The sequence below is a fragment of the Cherax quadricarinatus genome, chromosome 4 (genome assembly GCF_038502225.1).
Source record: "Cherax quadricarinatus isolate ZL_2023a chromosome 4, ASM3850222v1, whole genome shotgun sequence".
NCBI classification, from domain to species: domain Eukaryota; kingdom Metazoa; phylum Arthropoda; class Malacostraca; order Decapoda; family Parastacidae; genus Cherax; species Cherax quadricarinatus.
Window position 1 is genome coordinate 27800772 of NC_091295.1, and position 17854 is coordinate 27818625.

General features: G+C 38.9%; 1 protein-coding gene across 1 annotated transcript in view; it reads left to right on the plus strand.

Annotated features, from left to right (window-relative positions):
- The window catches only part of LOC128684388 (uncharacterized), an 80164-nt gene extending 62910 nt beyond the window's left edge, over positions 1-17254 (plus strand). Inside the window, exons 2-4 of the mRNA XM_070095459.1 lie at positions 9108-9279; positions 10042-10185; positions 15452-17254. Coding sequence (XP_069951560.1) covers positions 9112-9279; positions 10042-10185; positions 15452-15913 — 774 coding nt within the window. The 5' untranslated portion in view covers positions 9108-9111 and the 3' untranslated portion in view covers positions 15914-17254. The remainder of the gene's footprint in view (positions 1-9107; positions 9280-10041; positions 10186-15451) is intronic.
- Positions 17255-17854: the final 600 nt, after the last annotated feature.

Consider the following 17854-nt stretch of genomic DNA (forward strand, 5'->3'; position numbering starts at 1 on the left):
TGTGTGTGAGTGTGTGTGTGTGTGACTCAACAATCAATATTTGCACCAATAACTCACTACAGTTGTGACCGGGTGTGGAAGTGTGAATTGCTCATTACACTATAATTTGTTCATGATTGTAGCCATGTATAAACGTAAGTAACCATTATTACAGGATTCATTACCTTTGTAACTTGTGAGTTCATTACCTTTGTACCTAGTTCAGCTATCAAAACTTTGGGGGCCCAGTCCCTGGACCCATTACGTACCTCTGTAATCTGTAAATACCTTTGTAACTTGTCATGATTGTGACCAGACCTACATGGAGTTCATTACCTTTGTAAATTGTGAGTTCATTACCTATGTCATTGTGAGTTCATTACCTATGTCATTGTGAGTTCATCACCTCTGTAACTTGCTCAGCTATCAGAACTTTGGAGTCCAGTCCCTGGACCAATTATGTACCTCTGTAATCTTTTGACTACCGCCCACAGGATGGGTATGGGGTGCATAATAAACATATTAACTTAAACTAAACTAACTGTGTAGCAGTTGGGTGTAGCCGAGTAGAATAAGATGTTTGTCTGAGTTTAAAGTATGGGTGTAGCCAGATAGGAGAGAGAGGTTACCAGGCATATTTGTAGAGAAATTCTGTTATACTGCTAGAAAAAATTCACTCACGCGCACAGTATAAATAATGAGCACGAAAGGGTTACAAGGCGTGGCCTTAGAATGGAAGAAGGTATAAATCAAATAACGCATTTTTTTTTTTTAAGATGTAAGGCTGGGGCTACTCTAAAATTTGGTTTTGTTGGGAGAGGTAAAAACCAAGCATAATGGAGACAAAAAAAATTGTAACGGTTTTTAACAATGAAAGCAAAACAAAACAAGTGTAGACGGGGGTAATGGGATTCGAACCTTGGAGGAAGGGCGGCAAAGACAAGTTCATCGTCCCAGGAGGAGAAGCTCCTTAGTAGGGGTGGTGTGGTGTATGGAAGGGAGGTATATGAAATTTGAGAGGATAAAATGCCATCACAATGGCTCTCCATCCCTTGAATTCCACTTTTACCATTTACCTGTAGTTCCTTTCTTTTATCTCCTTTCATTCACCCACACTCTCTATAAGAATCCCGCTGATGCTGGGTTAACGTACCGCGGTGGTGACGTTTGAGCGGCTTAGATTATGTATCCAGCACTACTACGTTCCCTCCTCCTTCCTTAGGATTCAATAGCCCTATTTATCTAAATTTGCTCACGCTCCTGGCCGACATGAAACTAATTATGAACATGGACTGCAAAAAATGCATTTTGAATAGTTTCTTGCCTTTTAATGACTGTTTTGCCAGAAGAGCGCCGACACCACAATTCCGATCCCCTTCCTTCAAACTGCAATATCCCCACTCCTCCTTCAGAGTGCAGGCCCTGTAATTCACAACAATAACAAGCTAGTACTGAGAGTCTAAATTTGATAATGCTCGTAACAGAGTATGTTTAAAACAGTGAGTAACTAAATGTTCTAGTGTTTGTATTACCACTTAATTTTTTTGCATGTGTGTGACCTAATTTATGTCTGCATAAATAATTCATTACGACTGGGACCAGATAAACATGTAAACAGTTCATTACTGCTGTAACTTGTTCAGCTATCAAAACTTTGCGGTCCAGTCACCGGACCAATTATGTGTGTCAGTAATCCTGTGATTGCTTCCCACAGGATGGGTATGAGGTGCATAACAAAGGTATTAAACTAACTAGTGTTAGTAATTAAAATAGAACAATAGAATCTGTTCTCAAAGCAAGTAACCAAGACAGGACTCGCAGCAACAAATTCAACTGGGACAACTTTAAATTTATAAAGGATATAGGAAGGTGCTAGTTTGGCAATAGAGTTGTAAATGAGTGAAACGCGCTCCCAGGTAGCGTCACTGGGGGGCGATAACTTTGGGAAATTTCAAATATAGGTTGGATGGGTATATGATTGGATGTGGGTGGATGTGAGTAAGAATTGCCTAGCATGGGTTAGTAATTCTACCTAAAACTTGTAATCTATCAAATTAGTATAAACATATAGATAATAATGTGCTGACTCATGATTTCGCTACTTACTTTGTTGGCGTGGGTATTAAAACATCTATGGTTTTATTTACAATGGTCCCAGTGGGATTTATTTGAGCTTAATAAATTCCAGCAGTCGCTGAAGGGTCATTACACTGTGAAGTCATCGTATCACCGCAGTCTCTTGGCTTTTCAAGAAAGAAAAAAGACGGGGAAAGTCGTTTCATGAGTTGTACGCTTTTACAAAGACTGTAATTCAGGGACCCAGTTTAGCCCTAGGGTTGGGGACCAGTTATTCATGGCCGTCGGAATATGCAGACTTACAAGGTATGTCATCAATACAGACTTTTGAAAGGAACTTGAATTTAGAAAAAAAAAACTTGTTGAAAAACGGGTTCAGGAAGTTAAAGACGTAGGTGTAAACATTGTGGATTTTCCTCATAACAGTGTAAACTACAGATTTAAGGAGTTTATATACGATTTGTGTAATAAGTGAGGACGTTAGTAAAAGGTGTGTAGAGAGACATCAAAAATGTTTCGTAGCCCTAGCAAGAAAGTGCCCAAGGCTAGGGATGATAGAGTGGTCAAGGGAATAGAATGACTATCAAATAGCTCCACTGTCAAAAGCACAGTTAATTTAAGGTGGTAGAGGATAACAGCTCAGCGGAGGATAATTCAAGTGTGTTAAAAGATAATGTAATTGCTATAAATGCCTGAACAGTATTACTTTGTTCTTAACAAGAAACAGGTCCCTTTTGTAATTGATAGTGGATTACATTTCAACATTGTCCAAAGAGTGGGCAGAATCATTAAATGTGCACAATGAACCGTGTAGCAAGAAGTTGAGCGCCTATGATAATTTACAAATGAGGTATTGGGCAAGGTTGTGGTGGGAGTACACTACAATGATGTAGGAGTAACACAACTTTTTTATATATACGTAGTTGATTCCAAAAATAACAACTTATGTTAAAAATATTTTCTGAGTAGGCATTTATCTCTCTGGACTAGATGCGTCTTTTAAGATCAGTAAACTGGACAGTACTGAAGACATGTTAGAATTTTTCCGTAGATCTTAATAAATCTATCTCAAGCATTGTAACAATGATTAATTTAAAGAACGATGCTATTCCCAAACACGTTAAAACTAGATCTGTTCCTTTTTATTAAAGGGAAAATTATTGAATTGGCTTTAGGCAAACTGCTAGCTGAGGGAGTTATTGAACCTCTCTTAGTGGCTCAGCAGCTCTTATTGCGTCAGTTCTAAAAGCTGACTCTAAAACTATGAGGATTGTCTGTAGAGGATAAAGGCAAGATTTTCTTAAAAATGTATCTGAAAAAAATGCCTATTTGCAAATAATGGCGCTTCCTCCTCTTCTGGTATTCTTCATTACACAATTTAAAGAGAAATCATATGGCATGAGGCCAGGAACTAGGAAGGCCTGACAAAGAAAGTCAAGCGGCACAGACAGGAGCCAAGCCTCGAACTCCGCAAATATCACTCGATGATAACGTAAAATTTGGGTGGTAAAGAATATACTATTTAATACCAGAGGAGTAAAATGGCCTAGTATTATTGCAGTCCCTTGAATCATTTTCCTCAATGACTTGATGAATAAAACCGAGCTCCCTTCAAGCTTCCCACCTGAAATCTGTCCGTCTTCATACTACTAGTCTCAATATATGAAATTACTTTTCATTATGCTCTGAAATTAAGATGGTTCTTGATCACATCATCAGGAACAATTTAAGTATTTGTAAAAACAAATTTATTCATTCAAAAATTACAGATTATGAGAATAAGCTCTAAAGACATAAATCACACTAAGTGTAAAGGAAATCAACAAATCATAATAATTTATTAGAACAAAACATATAGCATTTGAATGTTGTCATAAAATACAATTCCACGAAAAGCAGTACCAATGCAACATCTATACAATACCGGCCTCGAATCTTATACAAAAATGGGATTCTCCAGGTTTTTTAAAGTGTACTTATGGAAAAACTATACTGCGCTTCGTAATATTTCTGTACAGTCTCTACTCTTCTAATTATTAAAAAAAAGTAATCAATGTGTATATTATTTACTACGTTATTTATATTGTTTTCACAAAAACATTCCAAAGTTCCAAACATAGCTATCGAAAATCGAGGAAACACAAACATCGTCTTTAACTCGGTCAATATCTTTTTGTATGACGTCGTAGCATCATCATCGCTAGACAAAAAGCAGAGTAATAACAACAGCTGTGAGACTGACCTTAAAACTGGAATAGTTGGATGAAGAGAGCGTGAGGTGTTTAGGGGAGAGTGTAGCCAAGTGTGTCATGAAGCACAGCAGGTGCAGACTAGCGCCTCACCAGGGAACACAATACACCTTCACTACATCTCTCCTTTATAACACCTATTCTGTTGGGTTTAGACTCTCCACTACACATTTTGTTAGGGTTAAAGTCTCTCAGTTGCATCAGGGATATTATAGCTATATTCTACTTGTACGCTTACATAAAAAATACCTTTGCTGTATATAGAATAGAGCTTATATTTAACTCATTTAGTTTGTCATGTTTGGAGTTTGTTGGCTACAAGTGAGTCATTAAGGTTGCGATTCATTTAGAATCCCTTATTTAGTGCTATTAAAGCAAATTCTCAGAGTATATACACTAGTAAGCAACGATTCGGTTATACATCTCAGAATATATACAAAGTCTATCTCATGAAGTGCATGGACTGAGAATAGAAATGTATATGCATTTCGAGGGGTATTATCTCAGAATGTATACACGTAAAGGTTAACTTACTCTCTGTATTCGTATTAAAGCATCCTTGACTGATGGTATACAGGTGACATGCAACCTTAATAAACCTTGTGTATTATATAGGTTTTAAGCCAAATAAACCAACCAACAGATTCATTATACTGTATATATCCTGTGTGTGTGATCGCAGCTGTGTTTGTACACCTTTCGGTATACACACTGTCTGCTGTTCTTGTTTCTGCTCTAGTAAACAAGTCTCATACGCTGCTAAATAACTACTCTGTAATCATAACCGCAGGTGCATGATCTCTCATATCCCAGTAATTATTACTTTATTTCCTGAGAATTACTAAATTTGAAAAGAAAAACTCTCGTTTTTCTTTTTAGGTCACCTTGCCTTGGTGGCATACGGCCTAAGCACCAAGATTCTCTTCTTGCTTCGATGTCTGTTAGGGTCACAATCGTTTGGTGAAATATTTTGATTGCACGATCAGATTCTGCGTTCGGTGTATGGGTTGATTTTTATTAAATTAACCGTTTTAATGAGGGTAGAAAATGTGATAGCTCACGTATGGTAGACCAGGCGGTGCACACCCCTGCTAGCAGGTGCTTACTTGTGAAGATACAGTCTGGTGTCAGCCACACTACACTTCTTACAAATGTGGTCATATTTATGTCTCATGCGAGTGGTTGGTTAGCTGGCAGACTGTTCCTGGCTTGTGGTGTAGTGCTTGCGCTGATCACCGCTTCTCAAATTACTGAAAAAGCGCATTTAATAACAATTTGCTGAATTACTCGCACGTTTTTAAAATAAAATAATAATAATAATAATAATAATAATAATAATAATAATAATAATAATAATAATAATAATAATAATAATAATAATAATTAATAACTATTATAAAGTTATTTCCAAGTTTGGGTAGGTACATTTGGATCGTATTTGTTTGAGTGAATATTAGATAACAAGCATAGATTGTTTAGGAATGAATATACGATATTCTGCTTGTGTATAATCATTGAAATAGTAAAAGATAAAAAGTAACCTACAGAGCAGGGTATGATTTATTCATGAACAAGTGCTAAACCCGTTAAGATCTAACACACTGAAATTTAGGGAATGATGAAGTGTTAGGTAATTCATGACTGGAGTGTTTGGGAGGTAGGATAAACATCCATAGATACACCAGCAACAACCACTATCTCACACAAACATAACTAATTTATTCCTGTAAAATGGAGTATAGTATATAATTGATATCTGGGTATAAACTGCATTGCAGAAAGTCCCTTACTATGCAGAGCATTTAGGACAGCCTTAAAATTACTTACAATAACTAGACAATGAGACAAGTATAGAAAGTTACTGTTTGTCATATTTAACATTTAAACACTGTGACAATTTGATTATGACAGTTTGGTTAATATATGTTGAAACAGATTGGTGATCGTGTGAACATCGGCACGAATTCTAATATTTGGATCAAGGGGTTGCTAATGATATGTGAGGCCTAAACATAAATTGTCCAAATCGAGTTTAAGTCAGATTTAGGAGGTGGTTTCTGACAATATTCTTGAAGTTGGTGGCAGGAGAAATTTTTTGCATTTAGAAGGGAGTTCCAAATTTTATGCCCCTTTATTTTCATGAAGTCTCTGAAAAGGTATACCAAAGAGTGTTATATATATATATATATATATATAAATATATATATTTGTATATATATAAATATATATTTTTGTATATATATAAATATATATTTTTGTATATATATAAATATATATATTTGTATATATATAAATATATATTTTTGTATATATATAAATATATATTTTTGTATATATATAAATATATATATTTGTATATATATAAATATATATAAATATAAATATATATATATAAATATATATATATATATATATTTTCAACCAGTCGGCCGTCTCCCACCGAGGCAGGGTGACCCAAAAAAGAAAGAAAATCCCCAAAAAGAAAATACTTTCATCATCATTCAACACTTTCACCACACTCACACATTATCACTGCTTTTGCAGAGGTGCTCAGAATACAACAGTTTAGAGCATATACGTATAAAGATACACAACATATCCCTCCAAACTGCCAATATCCCGAACCCCTCCTTTAAAGTGCAGACATTGTACTTCCCATTTCCAGGACTCAAGTCCGACTATATGAAAATAACCGGTTTCCCTGAATCCCTTCACTAAATATTACCCTGCTCACACTCCAACAGATCGTCAGGTCCCAAGTATCATTCGTCTCCATTCACTCCTATCTAACACGCTCATGCACGCTTGCTGGAAGTCCAAGCCCCTCGCCCACAAAACCTCCAAAATTTTTAATTTTGCACCAAAAGAATCTTAGAAAACTTACCTAACCTTATTATAACAAGAGCAATTTATTTTAGCCTAACCCAACTAAATATATTTTAGATTCGTTTACAGTAATTTAATACTAAACAAACACAGTGAAATATATTTTTTTCGTTAGATTCAGAATGATTTTGGCGAAATTATTGCATACACAAATTTTCACTTGTCTTATATGGCAAGATGAGCGTTGCTATTTAAGCCAAGATCGCAAGTTCTGCCTATTCGGCACTATATATATATATATATATATATATATATATATATATATATATATATATAAACACTGATCTCTGGCTGAAGCGAATTCCTTGCATATATATATATATATAAACACTGATCTCTGGCTGAAGCGAATTCCTTGCATATATATATATATATATATATATATATATATATATATATATATATATATATATATATATATATATATATAAGTGCACAGTGGTAAATATGGATGTGTAGCATGTTCATAAGTTGAAACTTAAGTAGTGGGGAGGGAGGGGGTTGTTGTTGTTGTTGTCTGGAACTTGAATGGGTGATCATTCTAATAGCTGATTTCTGTTGGATAACATTGGGTTTACTTTTAGGTAATTTGCCGTAGATCCTCAAGCACAAATACCGAAATGAAGGAGAGATTAGTAGTACAGAGTAATATCGAAGTACTATATCATTTTTTTGGTAGTTCTTTGGGAATTAAGCCCATTCTGTTTTGTTTTTCATATGTATGTTTCCTGTCAATGGATCTAAGGAGGTTATTAGTTAGTAAGGGCTATTTAGTCTTTTAATTGTGACCTGTTTGTTTTTTTAAGGGACAGTGCTTGTTGAAGAGGCATTGCATTTTTTTTTTAAGAAAAATTTTGACATATTGAGTGAACATCCGGAATAAAACTGGATACATCAATGTGCTACAACCCTATTCTATGATAGTTACACCGTGAGAATAAAAACAATGTTCCCCTGTCACATTGAAAGTGATGCAACATTAGAGAAGGGAGGGATGGAGAGAGTCAGGACCGAGACACACCACACTGGAACACTTATGGAGAAGGGAAGGAATTTAGAAAATAAGACTGCTAGTAATTGAAGCATTTAGAAATTTTAGATCAATTATGCACTTCCGCATTTTCAAGGGGAAGGTATACTAAATGTGGTGCAAATTAGCACACCCAAACACCGTGAAATAGGTCTCAGTATGGTTCACGCTGTGGTGCACTTAAGTACTCCATCAACATATGGATGTTTTTACCTAATTTCCATCACTCCTGGATCCACCAATGGTTTGTGCTCACAACAACCATTTTCAAAACAGGAGGTCAATTAAACAAGTGCAAATAGTTTTTTGAGGGAATCTGCCGAGAAACTGGGACTTAGACGAGTGTACAATGAACAATGACAATTGTTTAGATAGCCGTTACTAACGTCCATGTCGAAAATGACCATGAAATAAACTGTCATGTTACTAGTGTATCGACACGAACGACGCGCATCGTGTTTCTTACATCTATTATTATTATTATTATTATTATTATTATTATTATTATTATTATTATTATTATTATTATTATAAGAGGCACTAAACCTAGAGAGGCCATACAGCAGCTTTGAAATGCGAGGTAATTATGTTTGATCCAAGGAAAAGAAGGGCAGCTTCACTTGCTTAGACCACGAGCCCTTAACCGGCATCAAGACACCTCCGTAAACTACATAATAATAATAATAATAATAATAATAATAATAATAATAATAATAATAATAATAATAATAATAATAATAATAATAATAATAATAATAATGTAAGTAATAACAATACTGCTACTAATAATAAATTAACAGTATGGAAGTAGTGCAGAATGATTTTGGTTCCTCATTACCAAATACGGTAAGTACTAGAGTACTAAATGTTGTTTGTGTCTTCCACAGCAAGATGAGTCGAGGTGTGATGATGTTGGTGATGATGTGTGTCATGGCGGTAGCCTTTACTCTAGTCTCAGCCAACGAGTACCGTCAACACTCCAGCGAGTACCACCAACCCTCCAACGAGTACTATCAACCCTCCAAAGAGTACCGCCAACCCACCACAACCGTCCAGCAGGTGACATGAACCTTCACTTCAACAAGTAGCACTTCTTCTCTAATAAACAAGTGTTTGATTTTTTAGATTGTCGCACTGAATAATTATTTATTTATAACGTGGATAAGTATTAGTAAGCAAGGTTATGTAGGTGTATATATCTTAGTATATATATTAAAGGGATTAAAGTATGTTTGACTGGTGGTGTACAGGAGACACGCAGCCTTCATGACTCTCGATGGCCTATAAGCCCAATAAATCAACTTAGTGACATTAATTATAAATTTACAATCAGTAATAATTATGTTCTGTAATAGATACAATATTATGATGACTCTTACTTACAGGTGCAACAGTCCAGTAATACGCAAGTCTGGTAGTGTGCACACACACACATACACCAAAAGTTGTATATAAACTGCTCATTTTCCTTCCTATTTTAAGGATTAAAATATATTTATTTGACTATGTATGAGTAAAATTCAACATAAATGACCTACCAAACCAATCAACTAATTTTTATAGTTGGTTATATATCGTGTACACTATTTAGTACATAAGGGGTTTATATAGTGCAAACTAGTTAGTACATAACTGTGGTTTATGTAGTTCATACTAGTTAGTACATAAGTGGGGTTTATAAAGGTATACTATAAACCTCTTCACAACCTAAACCTCATTTCCACACAGCTTAAGTCTGTCCACACACATCAAGCCACCCCAGGCACTAAACTTGCTAAACTTGATTAGTATCTCACGATAATTTGTACTGGTTGTGGACAGACTCCTGGTATCCTGGAGAGGCTGATGACGGATTACGTGTACCCTCTGCGAGACTACGACTGGAGGGGCATGCTGAGGAGCTTCGTAGATAGAGTGATGCATTACATCGCTCCAGCCACCAAGGAACCCAAGCATGGACTTGGGGTGAGTTCCTTAACGATAATCTCAATTTTTAAAGGGGTGAACCGTGTAAGAAAGCCTCTGTCAGATGACCAAAAGTTCCCATGGCAGATCAGCATATGACTGACGCCCACGTCAGGAAACACTTGTCCTGTTTCCTGACGGTGAGTCAGGGGCGAGTTTGATGAATAGAAAAGGAGTTAGATATAACAAGAGAAAGGAGAAAGCTATTTTATTAGGTTGAAGATGAAATGGGAAGGACGGAGAAGTGAAGGAAGGAAGGAATTAAGAGTGAAAAAAGAGAGAACATGGGTAAGGAAGGATAACTCGTGAGTCTAGAAAGACGACGTAAGAACTATCAACTCTCAATGTTTGTAGAATAGTATTTTTAAGAATTTTGATTAAGTCAAGAACTGGAGGAGTGAATGAAACTTAGATGTAGCAGATGACTGTGCTAACCACAAGGCTCACCCACATTACCTTGATAAAGCCCACTTTGTGGGCAAAAGATTTTACTTAGTAAATATATTCACAACTAGGCGAGTACAGATAGTAAGATCGTTTGTTAAGCGCTCAGCAGATTGAGGATCAGCCTTCCACCAAGTCTGTCTGGCACTGAATGACCCACATAGGCTCAGCGCTTAACATGAATTATTAAATTATTAAATAAATGTATCCACTGTATGGAAAAAACTTTGTGGTTAATAAAGGTATGTGTACTCACCTAATTGTGGTTGCAGGGGTCGAGATTCAGCTCCTGGCCCCGCCTCTTCACTGACCGCTACTGGGTCCTCTCTCTCTCCCTGCTCCATGAGCTTTATAATACCTCGTCTTAAAACTATGTATGGTTCCTGCCTCCACTACATCACTTGCCAGACTATTCCACTTCCTAACAACTCTGTGGCTGAAGAAATACTTCCTAGCATCCCTCTGGCTCATCCGAGTCTTCAACTTCCAATTGTGACCCCTTGTTTCTGTGTCCCCTCTCTGGAACAACCTGTCTCTGTCCACCTTATCTATTCCACGCAGTATTTTGTATGTCGTTATCATGTCACCCCTGACCCTCCTGTTATCCAGTGTCGTCAGACCGATTTCCCTTAATCTTTCTTCGTAGGACAATCCCTTTAGCTCAGGAACCAGCCTTGTTGCAAACCTTTGCACTTTCTCTAATTTCTTGACGTGCTTGACCAGGTGTGGGTTCCAAACTGGTGCTACATACTCCAGTACGGCCTGACGTACACAGTGTTTAGAGTCTTGAACGATTCCTTACTGAGGTATCGGAACGCTAATCTCAGGTTTGCCAGGCGCCCATATGCCGCAGCAGTTATTTGGTTAATGTCTGGTCCTCATCTGATTTAATTCTCCTTATTAAATTCACATCATCTGCTAATAAGGACACTTCTGAGTCTATCCCTTCCGCTATGTCATTCACTTATATCAAGAATAGCACTGGTTCTAGGACTGACCCCTGTGGGACCCCGCTCGTGTGTGTGTGTGTGTGTACTCACCTAGTTGTGGTTGCAGGGGTCGATTCATAGCTTCTGGCCCCGCCTGTGTGTGTGTGTGTGCGTGTGTACTCACTTACATGTGGTTACAGGGGTTGATTCACAGCTCTTCACCCCCTCTTCGCTAGTTACTACTAGGTCCACTCCCTCCCGGGTCCAAGAGCCTTATCGTACCTCTTCTTAAAACTATAAATGAATCCTGCCTCCACTACTTCACTCTCCAGATTCTTCCACGTCATGACAACTCTACGGCTGAAGAAATACTTCCTAATATCCCTATAACTCATCTGAGTTTTCAACTATTTGTGTGTGTGTGCGTGAATACACGTGTTTCAAAATATGTAGGAATATATAAGTGTACGATAACACGTAAATGTCCATTTAAATTGAAAACCAGACTTAGGGTGAACGTTTCCAGATAGTGGAGGATGTTAATGTAGGTATAGGTAGGTATGGAGGTGTTAATGTGAGTTTACAATTAGGGGTCACTTACAAATGTAATGCAGAGCAAGACTGCAGCAGTATACCAGGAGTATACATGGAGGGGGTTCGGGGTTCAACGCCCCGCGGCTCGGACCGTGGCCAGGCCTCGTGGCGGATCAGGGCCTGATTAACCAGGCTATTACCTCTGGCCGCACGTAAACCAACGTACGAGCCACAGCCCGGCTGGTCAGATATATATATATATATATATATATATATATATATATATATATATATATATATATATATATATATATATATATATATATATATATATATATATATATATATATGTATATATATATATATATATATATATATATATATATATATATATATATATATATATATATATATATATATATATATATATATATATATATATATATATATATATATATATATATATATATACATATGTATATATATATATATATATATATATATATATATATATATATATATATATATATATATATATATATATATATATATATATTACAGCTAAAGTGTAATACATTGCTTTTCAAGCATAAATACTGCATGTCCATGGTATATAAATAATTTTAGTTACATGTTCTTTTCACGAGACTAAGAACATCTCTCCTTTAGTCGGTGGCTCATGTGTCACACTTGAGTGAAGGGGAGTGACCTGTTGGAGTCACGGTGGTTGATGTGTAGTGTTGGTATGCCAGGGTGCATTTGTGACCTGGGTGAAGGTATAGTAGTGACCTGGGTGGTGTAGTTGTGACCTGGGTCATAGTGTAGTAGTGACCTGGGTGGTGTAGTTGTGACATGGGTGATGGTGTAGTAGTGACCTGGGTGGTGTAGTTGTGACCTGGGTCATGAAGTAGTGCCCTGGGCGGTGTAGTTGTGACCTGGGTGATGGTGTAGTAGTGACCTGGGTGTAGTTGTGACCTGGGTGATGGTGCAGTAGTGACCTGGGTGGTGTAGTTGTGACCTGGGTCATGGTGAAGTAGTGTCCTGGGTGGTGTAGTTGTGACCTGGGTGATGGTGTAGTAGTGACCTGGGTGTAGTTGTGACCTGGGTGAAGGCGTAGTAGTGACCTGGTATCAAGCTGAGTAGTGGGCCATGGTGTAGTGGAGGTGTGAGTGGCTGTAACACGAGTAAACATGAAGTACACTGACATTCTTGCACGAGTCATGACAGGATAAGTCACACATTATTCTCGGTAAATTTAATTTAGGGGTTATAATGCCTGGGGAATATGAGTTAATCAAGCTCAATCCTATGAGTCGGAGAACAGATCCAGATCCTTGGATGAAGAGTCCCTCACTGGCATCAAGGCACTCCCTTAAGTGTTGACGGGAATGTGAGAAAAGTGGGGCGACTACCGCTAGGGACGGCACCTCAGCTTCCCAAGTATCAACGTAACTCATCTCCTGCTGATGGCTGGCCCACATTATTCACGTTAATTTAAAAACTAAATATAGGGGGAAAATTTCTTGAAGGCTGAAATATATTAAGATTACGAGTGTGGTCTGGCAGTAATAATGAATAGAAATTCCATTGTTTTATTGCTATATTTATGACTGCCACAGTCGGAGGTGTGCAGATATGTGCTCTAATGCGCCTCATTCTTCCCGACTCCTACCAGTCTTCTAGTTGTACAGTATTATAACCTATTAGTAAAGTTTCACTTCATAATGTTGATATTTGTAAGTTTCCTCTGATAAACTCTGCTTACTCATAGTGAAATATTTGATGATATCGTCGCCCTCCTGAAGTCTCCTATCTCAGCTTCACAATTTTCATAACCTCATGAATGATACACAACCTCTGTGATGGAGCATGACATAAAATCATCTTACGTGATGGCAGTGTTAGTTTAATAATTGTTCCTTTAACACTCTTAAATGTTAAACCAATAGCTACGTTTGCCTTACAATAAACAGTTATCAAAATTCCCTTCGAAAAATTTCAGAGAATTGATTAAACTGGACTATTATTGTTATTATTATTATTATTATTATTATTATTATTATTATTATTATTATTATTATTATTATTATTATTATTATTATTATTATTACATTCATGGGGGAGCACAAGGAGTGGTGATGGCTCTGTTTTCCGTCCACTATTCTGACCTGGTGTCTGTTCAATCAGACTGCTGTTATATTAATTAAGCATCTTACCTCGCCCCTCTGTTTCTGCAGTTGATGTACCTTCCTCACCGTTCTCTCCTCCAACAGGCACAAGACCGAGCGGCCGTGTTGGTGAGGAGGGTCCTCAGTCGTGCAGTGCATTACGTAGAGTCTTTCCTCGCCTGAACACCGACACTCACCCTCTCCAGCCTCGCCTATTTCACCGATCTCTCTCACCCATAACATACTCTCACATTTGCCATAATAGATCGTGGACGCGCACTTACCATAGCTCTTATATTGAGCGCATCACCACTGACACTCGAGCTCTCTAACCGTCATAGCATCATTCTCACATACGTCACACAACAACACTGACCTGGCCCACACAGCCTTGGGTCTTACCTCACAGTGTATGGACGGTGCCATCTTCCTGTCTCACCTTTGCTAGCTTGGTCCTGCACTGCTTACTCCCATTTTGCCGTCACCCTGCAAATACAATCCACTTTTAAGTATTTCATCCTACTGTCTTAACAAGGTAGCTGCCCGTCATAGTGTGTAAAAATCTCTCAGGTAACTGACTTTTTTAGTTTAGTTTCAGGGGACACTTGTAAGATCTTCATAAACATTGGCAGGACATGACAAATACTTTCAATTTTGTATTAATATATTATTAATTTGTTCTAAATTGTACGAATTAACGTAACTTTCCTGTATAAATTATAACGAGTTATTTTGTAATGTTCTAGGAATAAATAATACTAGATGTCAATGTGACTGTAAAATTTAAGTAAGCTTGTATTTGCTTCTTTTATACCATAGTCACTTGCATTTATAATGTAAGCCAGTGGAGGATTACCATTATTATTATGCATCACTGAGTTAGTTTAATATCTTTATTATGCACCCCATACCCATCCTGTGGGTCGTAGTCAAAAGATTACAGAGGCACATAATGGGTACATCTCTAATAAGTATCTTTTCAAGCCTCTGTCATCCCATGTCATCTTGTGACTTTGGGATATACAGCATTACATTATAAATGGTGGAGAATCCGAGGTGGGACCTGAAGAACTTGTACATCTCTGGCTCATCAGAGAAAACGAACAAGGGAATAAGAAGGACCCAAGAAGTGCCTTCAAGAGCAACATCTTTTGGATGGACTCTTCATCTTCTTCTCCATCATTTCCACAGGCTAACCAGCACATCCAGCCCCAAGATGACCACGCTTCCAGCGTCGTAGACACTAAACTGCCAGCTAACCTTGAAGGCGATACACAAGATAGGATGTCGACGTTGCCATGGTCTCAAGAGGAGAGCTTTCGATTCTTTGGATCATCATTCACCCTAAATAGCAATGTCAACGCCTCCTTAGCCTGCTACACCTGGGTATATTCGGGCATCTTGGTGTTGTTCGGTCTCATTAGTTTCCTGTCGGTGATCATCCCGCTCATCAAATATCAGACCTACGAACAAATGAAGACACCGCAATCGGCTGGCATCAAGTACGAATCAAATATGAGTGAGGAGACAAGTTCGGATGATATGGCATACACGATGGCACACATCATGGAGCTTACCACGGGAGAGAGAAAACCAGGATACTACAGTATGTACAGCAGTGATAAGGATGATAACGTTTTTCATGATCAATGAGACTCACGGTGAATGATGCAGTGTCTTCTGATTACCGTGTGAGATCATGAACATCAGGGAAATGTTCTTACTGTTATAATCACTAATTAGTTACATTTAGTACACACTAGCGATGTTATAGCCATGTGGGTATAGTATCTTTTTGTGAAAATAAAAATAGTAATAATAATAATAATTAGAAAGAGAAATACTTAATAGCTCTAGCAGTTTGTATCTAAGCTGAAAGCGTATTAGACACAATTTAGCATTACTATGTTAGTGAGATTCTGTAAGTCCTCTTGAACTACAGATAATTTCATATCGATTATTTGACTGTTTGATGCATGATGTAAACTTATTGTTTATATATACTGAGAAAAATAAAGTACTGTGTTGTGAATCGTAACGATATCTAAGATGACAACAGTTTTAATAAGCTCTGTAGAATGATTATTTTGTCTAACTCAACATTCATCATACAGCAGAGTTCTTAACTCACATAAAAAACCACGGAGGTGACCAAATTTACATATGTATTGCTGTTAACTGTTTACTACCCAGGACTGCCTCCAACACACCCATTAAGGGGCTGTTCCTCTGAGCATCAGTTAGTGATTGTGATCATTGTTTTCCCTTCACTCGATATCACAGTATAATAATGTGATCTTGTCAGGTTTAGAACGTGGTGCTGCTGAGAACTGAAGATAAACAGATTTGATCTAAGATCCTTGATGTATCTGGCCCAGGCAGTATGGTGTATCTAACCCAGGCAGTGTGGTGTATCTGGCCTAGGCAGTATGGTGTATCTGGCCCAAGCTGTGGTACATCTGGCCCAGGCAGTGTGGTGTATCTGGCCCAAGAAGTATGGTGTATCTGGCCCAGCCAGTATGGTGTATCTGGTCCAAGCTGTGGTATATCTGCCCAAGGCAGTGTGATGTACCTGGCTCAGGCAGTGTGGTGTACCTGGCTCAGGCAGTGTGATGTATCTGACCCAGGAAGTGTGGTGTACCTGGCTCGGGCAGTGTGATGTACCTGGCTCAGGGTGTGGTGTACCTGGCTCAGGCAGTGTGACGTATCTGACCCAGGAAGTGTGGTGTACCTGGCTCGGGCAGTGTGATGTATCTGACCCAGGAAGTGTGGTGTATCTGGCCTAGGCAGTGTGGTGTATCTGGCCCAAGCTGTGGTGTACCTGGCCCAAGTTGTGGTATATCTGGCCTAGGCTGTGGTACACCTGGCACATGCAATGTAGTGTACCTGGCTTAGGTTGTGGTGTGCCTGGCCCAGGCAATGTGGTGTACCTGGCTCAGGGTGTGGTGTACCTCGCCCAGGGTGTGGTGTACATGGCCCAGGCAATGTGGTGTACCTAGCCCAGGGTGTGGAGTACCTGGCCCAGGGTGTGATGTACCTGGCCCAAGGTGTGGTGTATCTGGCCCAGGGTGTGATGTACCTCACCCAGGGTGTGGTGTACCTGGCCCAGGGTGTGGTGTACCTAGCCCAGGGTGTGGTGTACCTGGCCCAGGGTGTGATGTACCTGGCCCAAGGTGTGGTGTATCTGGCCCAGGGTGTGGTGTACCTCGCCCAGGGTGTGGTGTACCTGGCCCAGGGTGTGGTGTACCTGGCCCAGGGTGTCGTGTACCTGGCCCAAGGTGTGGTGTATCTGGCCCAGGGTGTGGTGTACCTCGCCCAGGGTGTGGTGTACCTGGCCCAGGGCGTTGTGTACCTGGCCCTGGGCGTGGTGTACCTGGCCCAGGGTGTGGGGTACCTGGCCCAGGGTGTGGTGTACCTGGCAAGGGTGTGGTGTACCTGGCCCAGGGTGTGGTGGACGTGGCCCAGGGTGTGGTGTACCTGGCCCAGGGTGTGGTGTACCTCGCCCAGGGTGTGGTGTACCTGGCCCAGGGTGTGGTGTACCTGGCCCTGGGCGTGGTGTACCTGGCCCAGGGTGTGGTGTACCTGGCCCAGGGT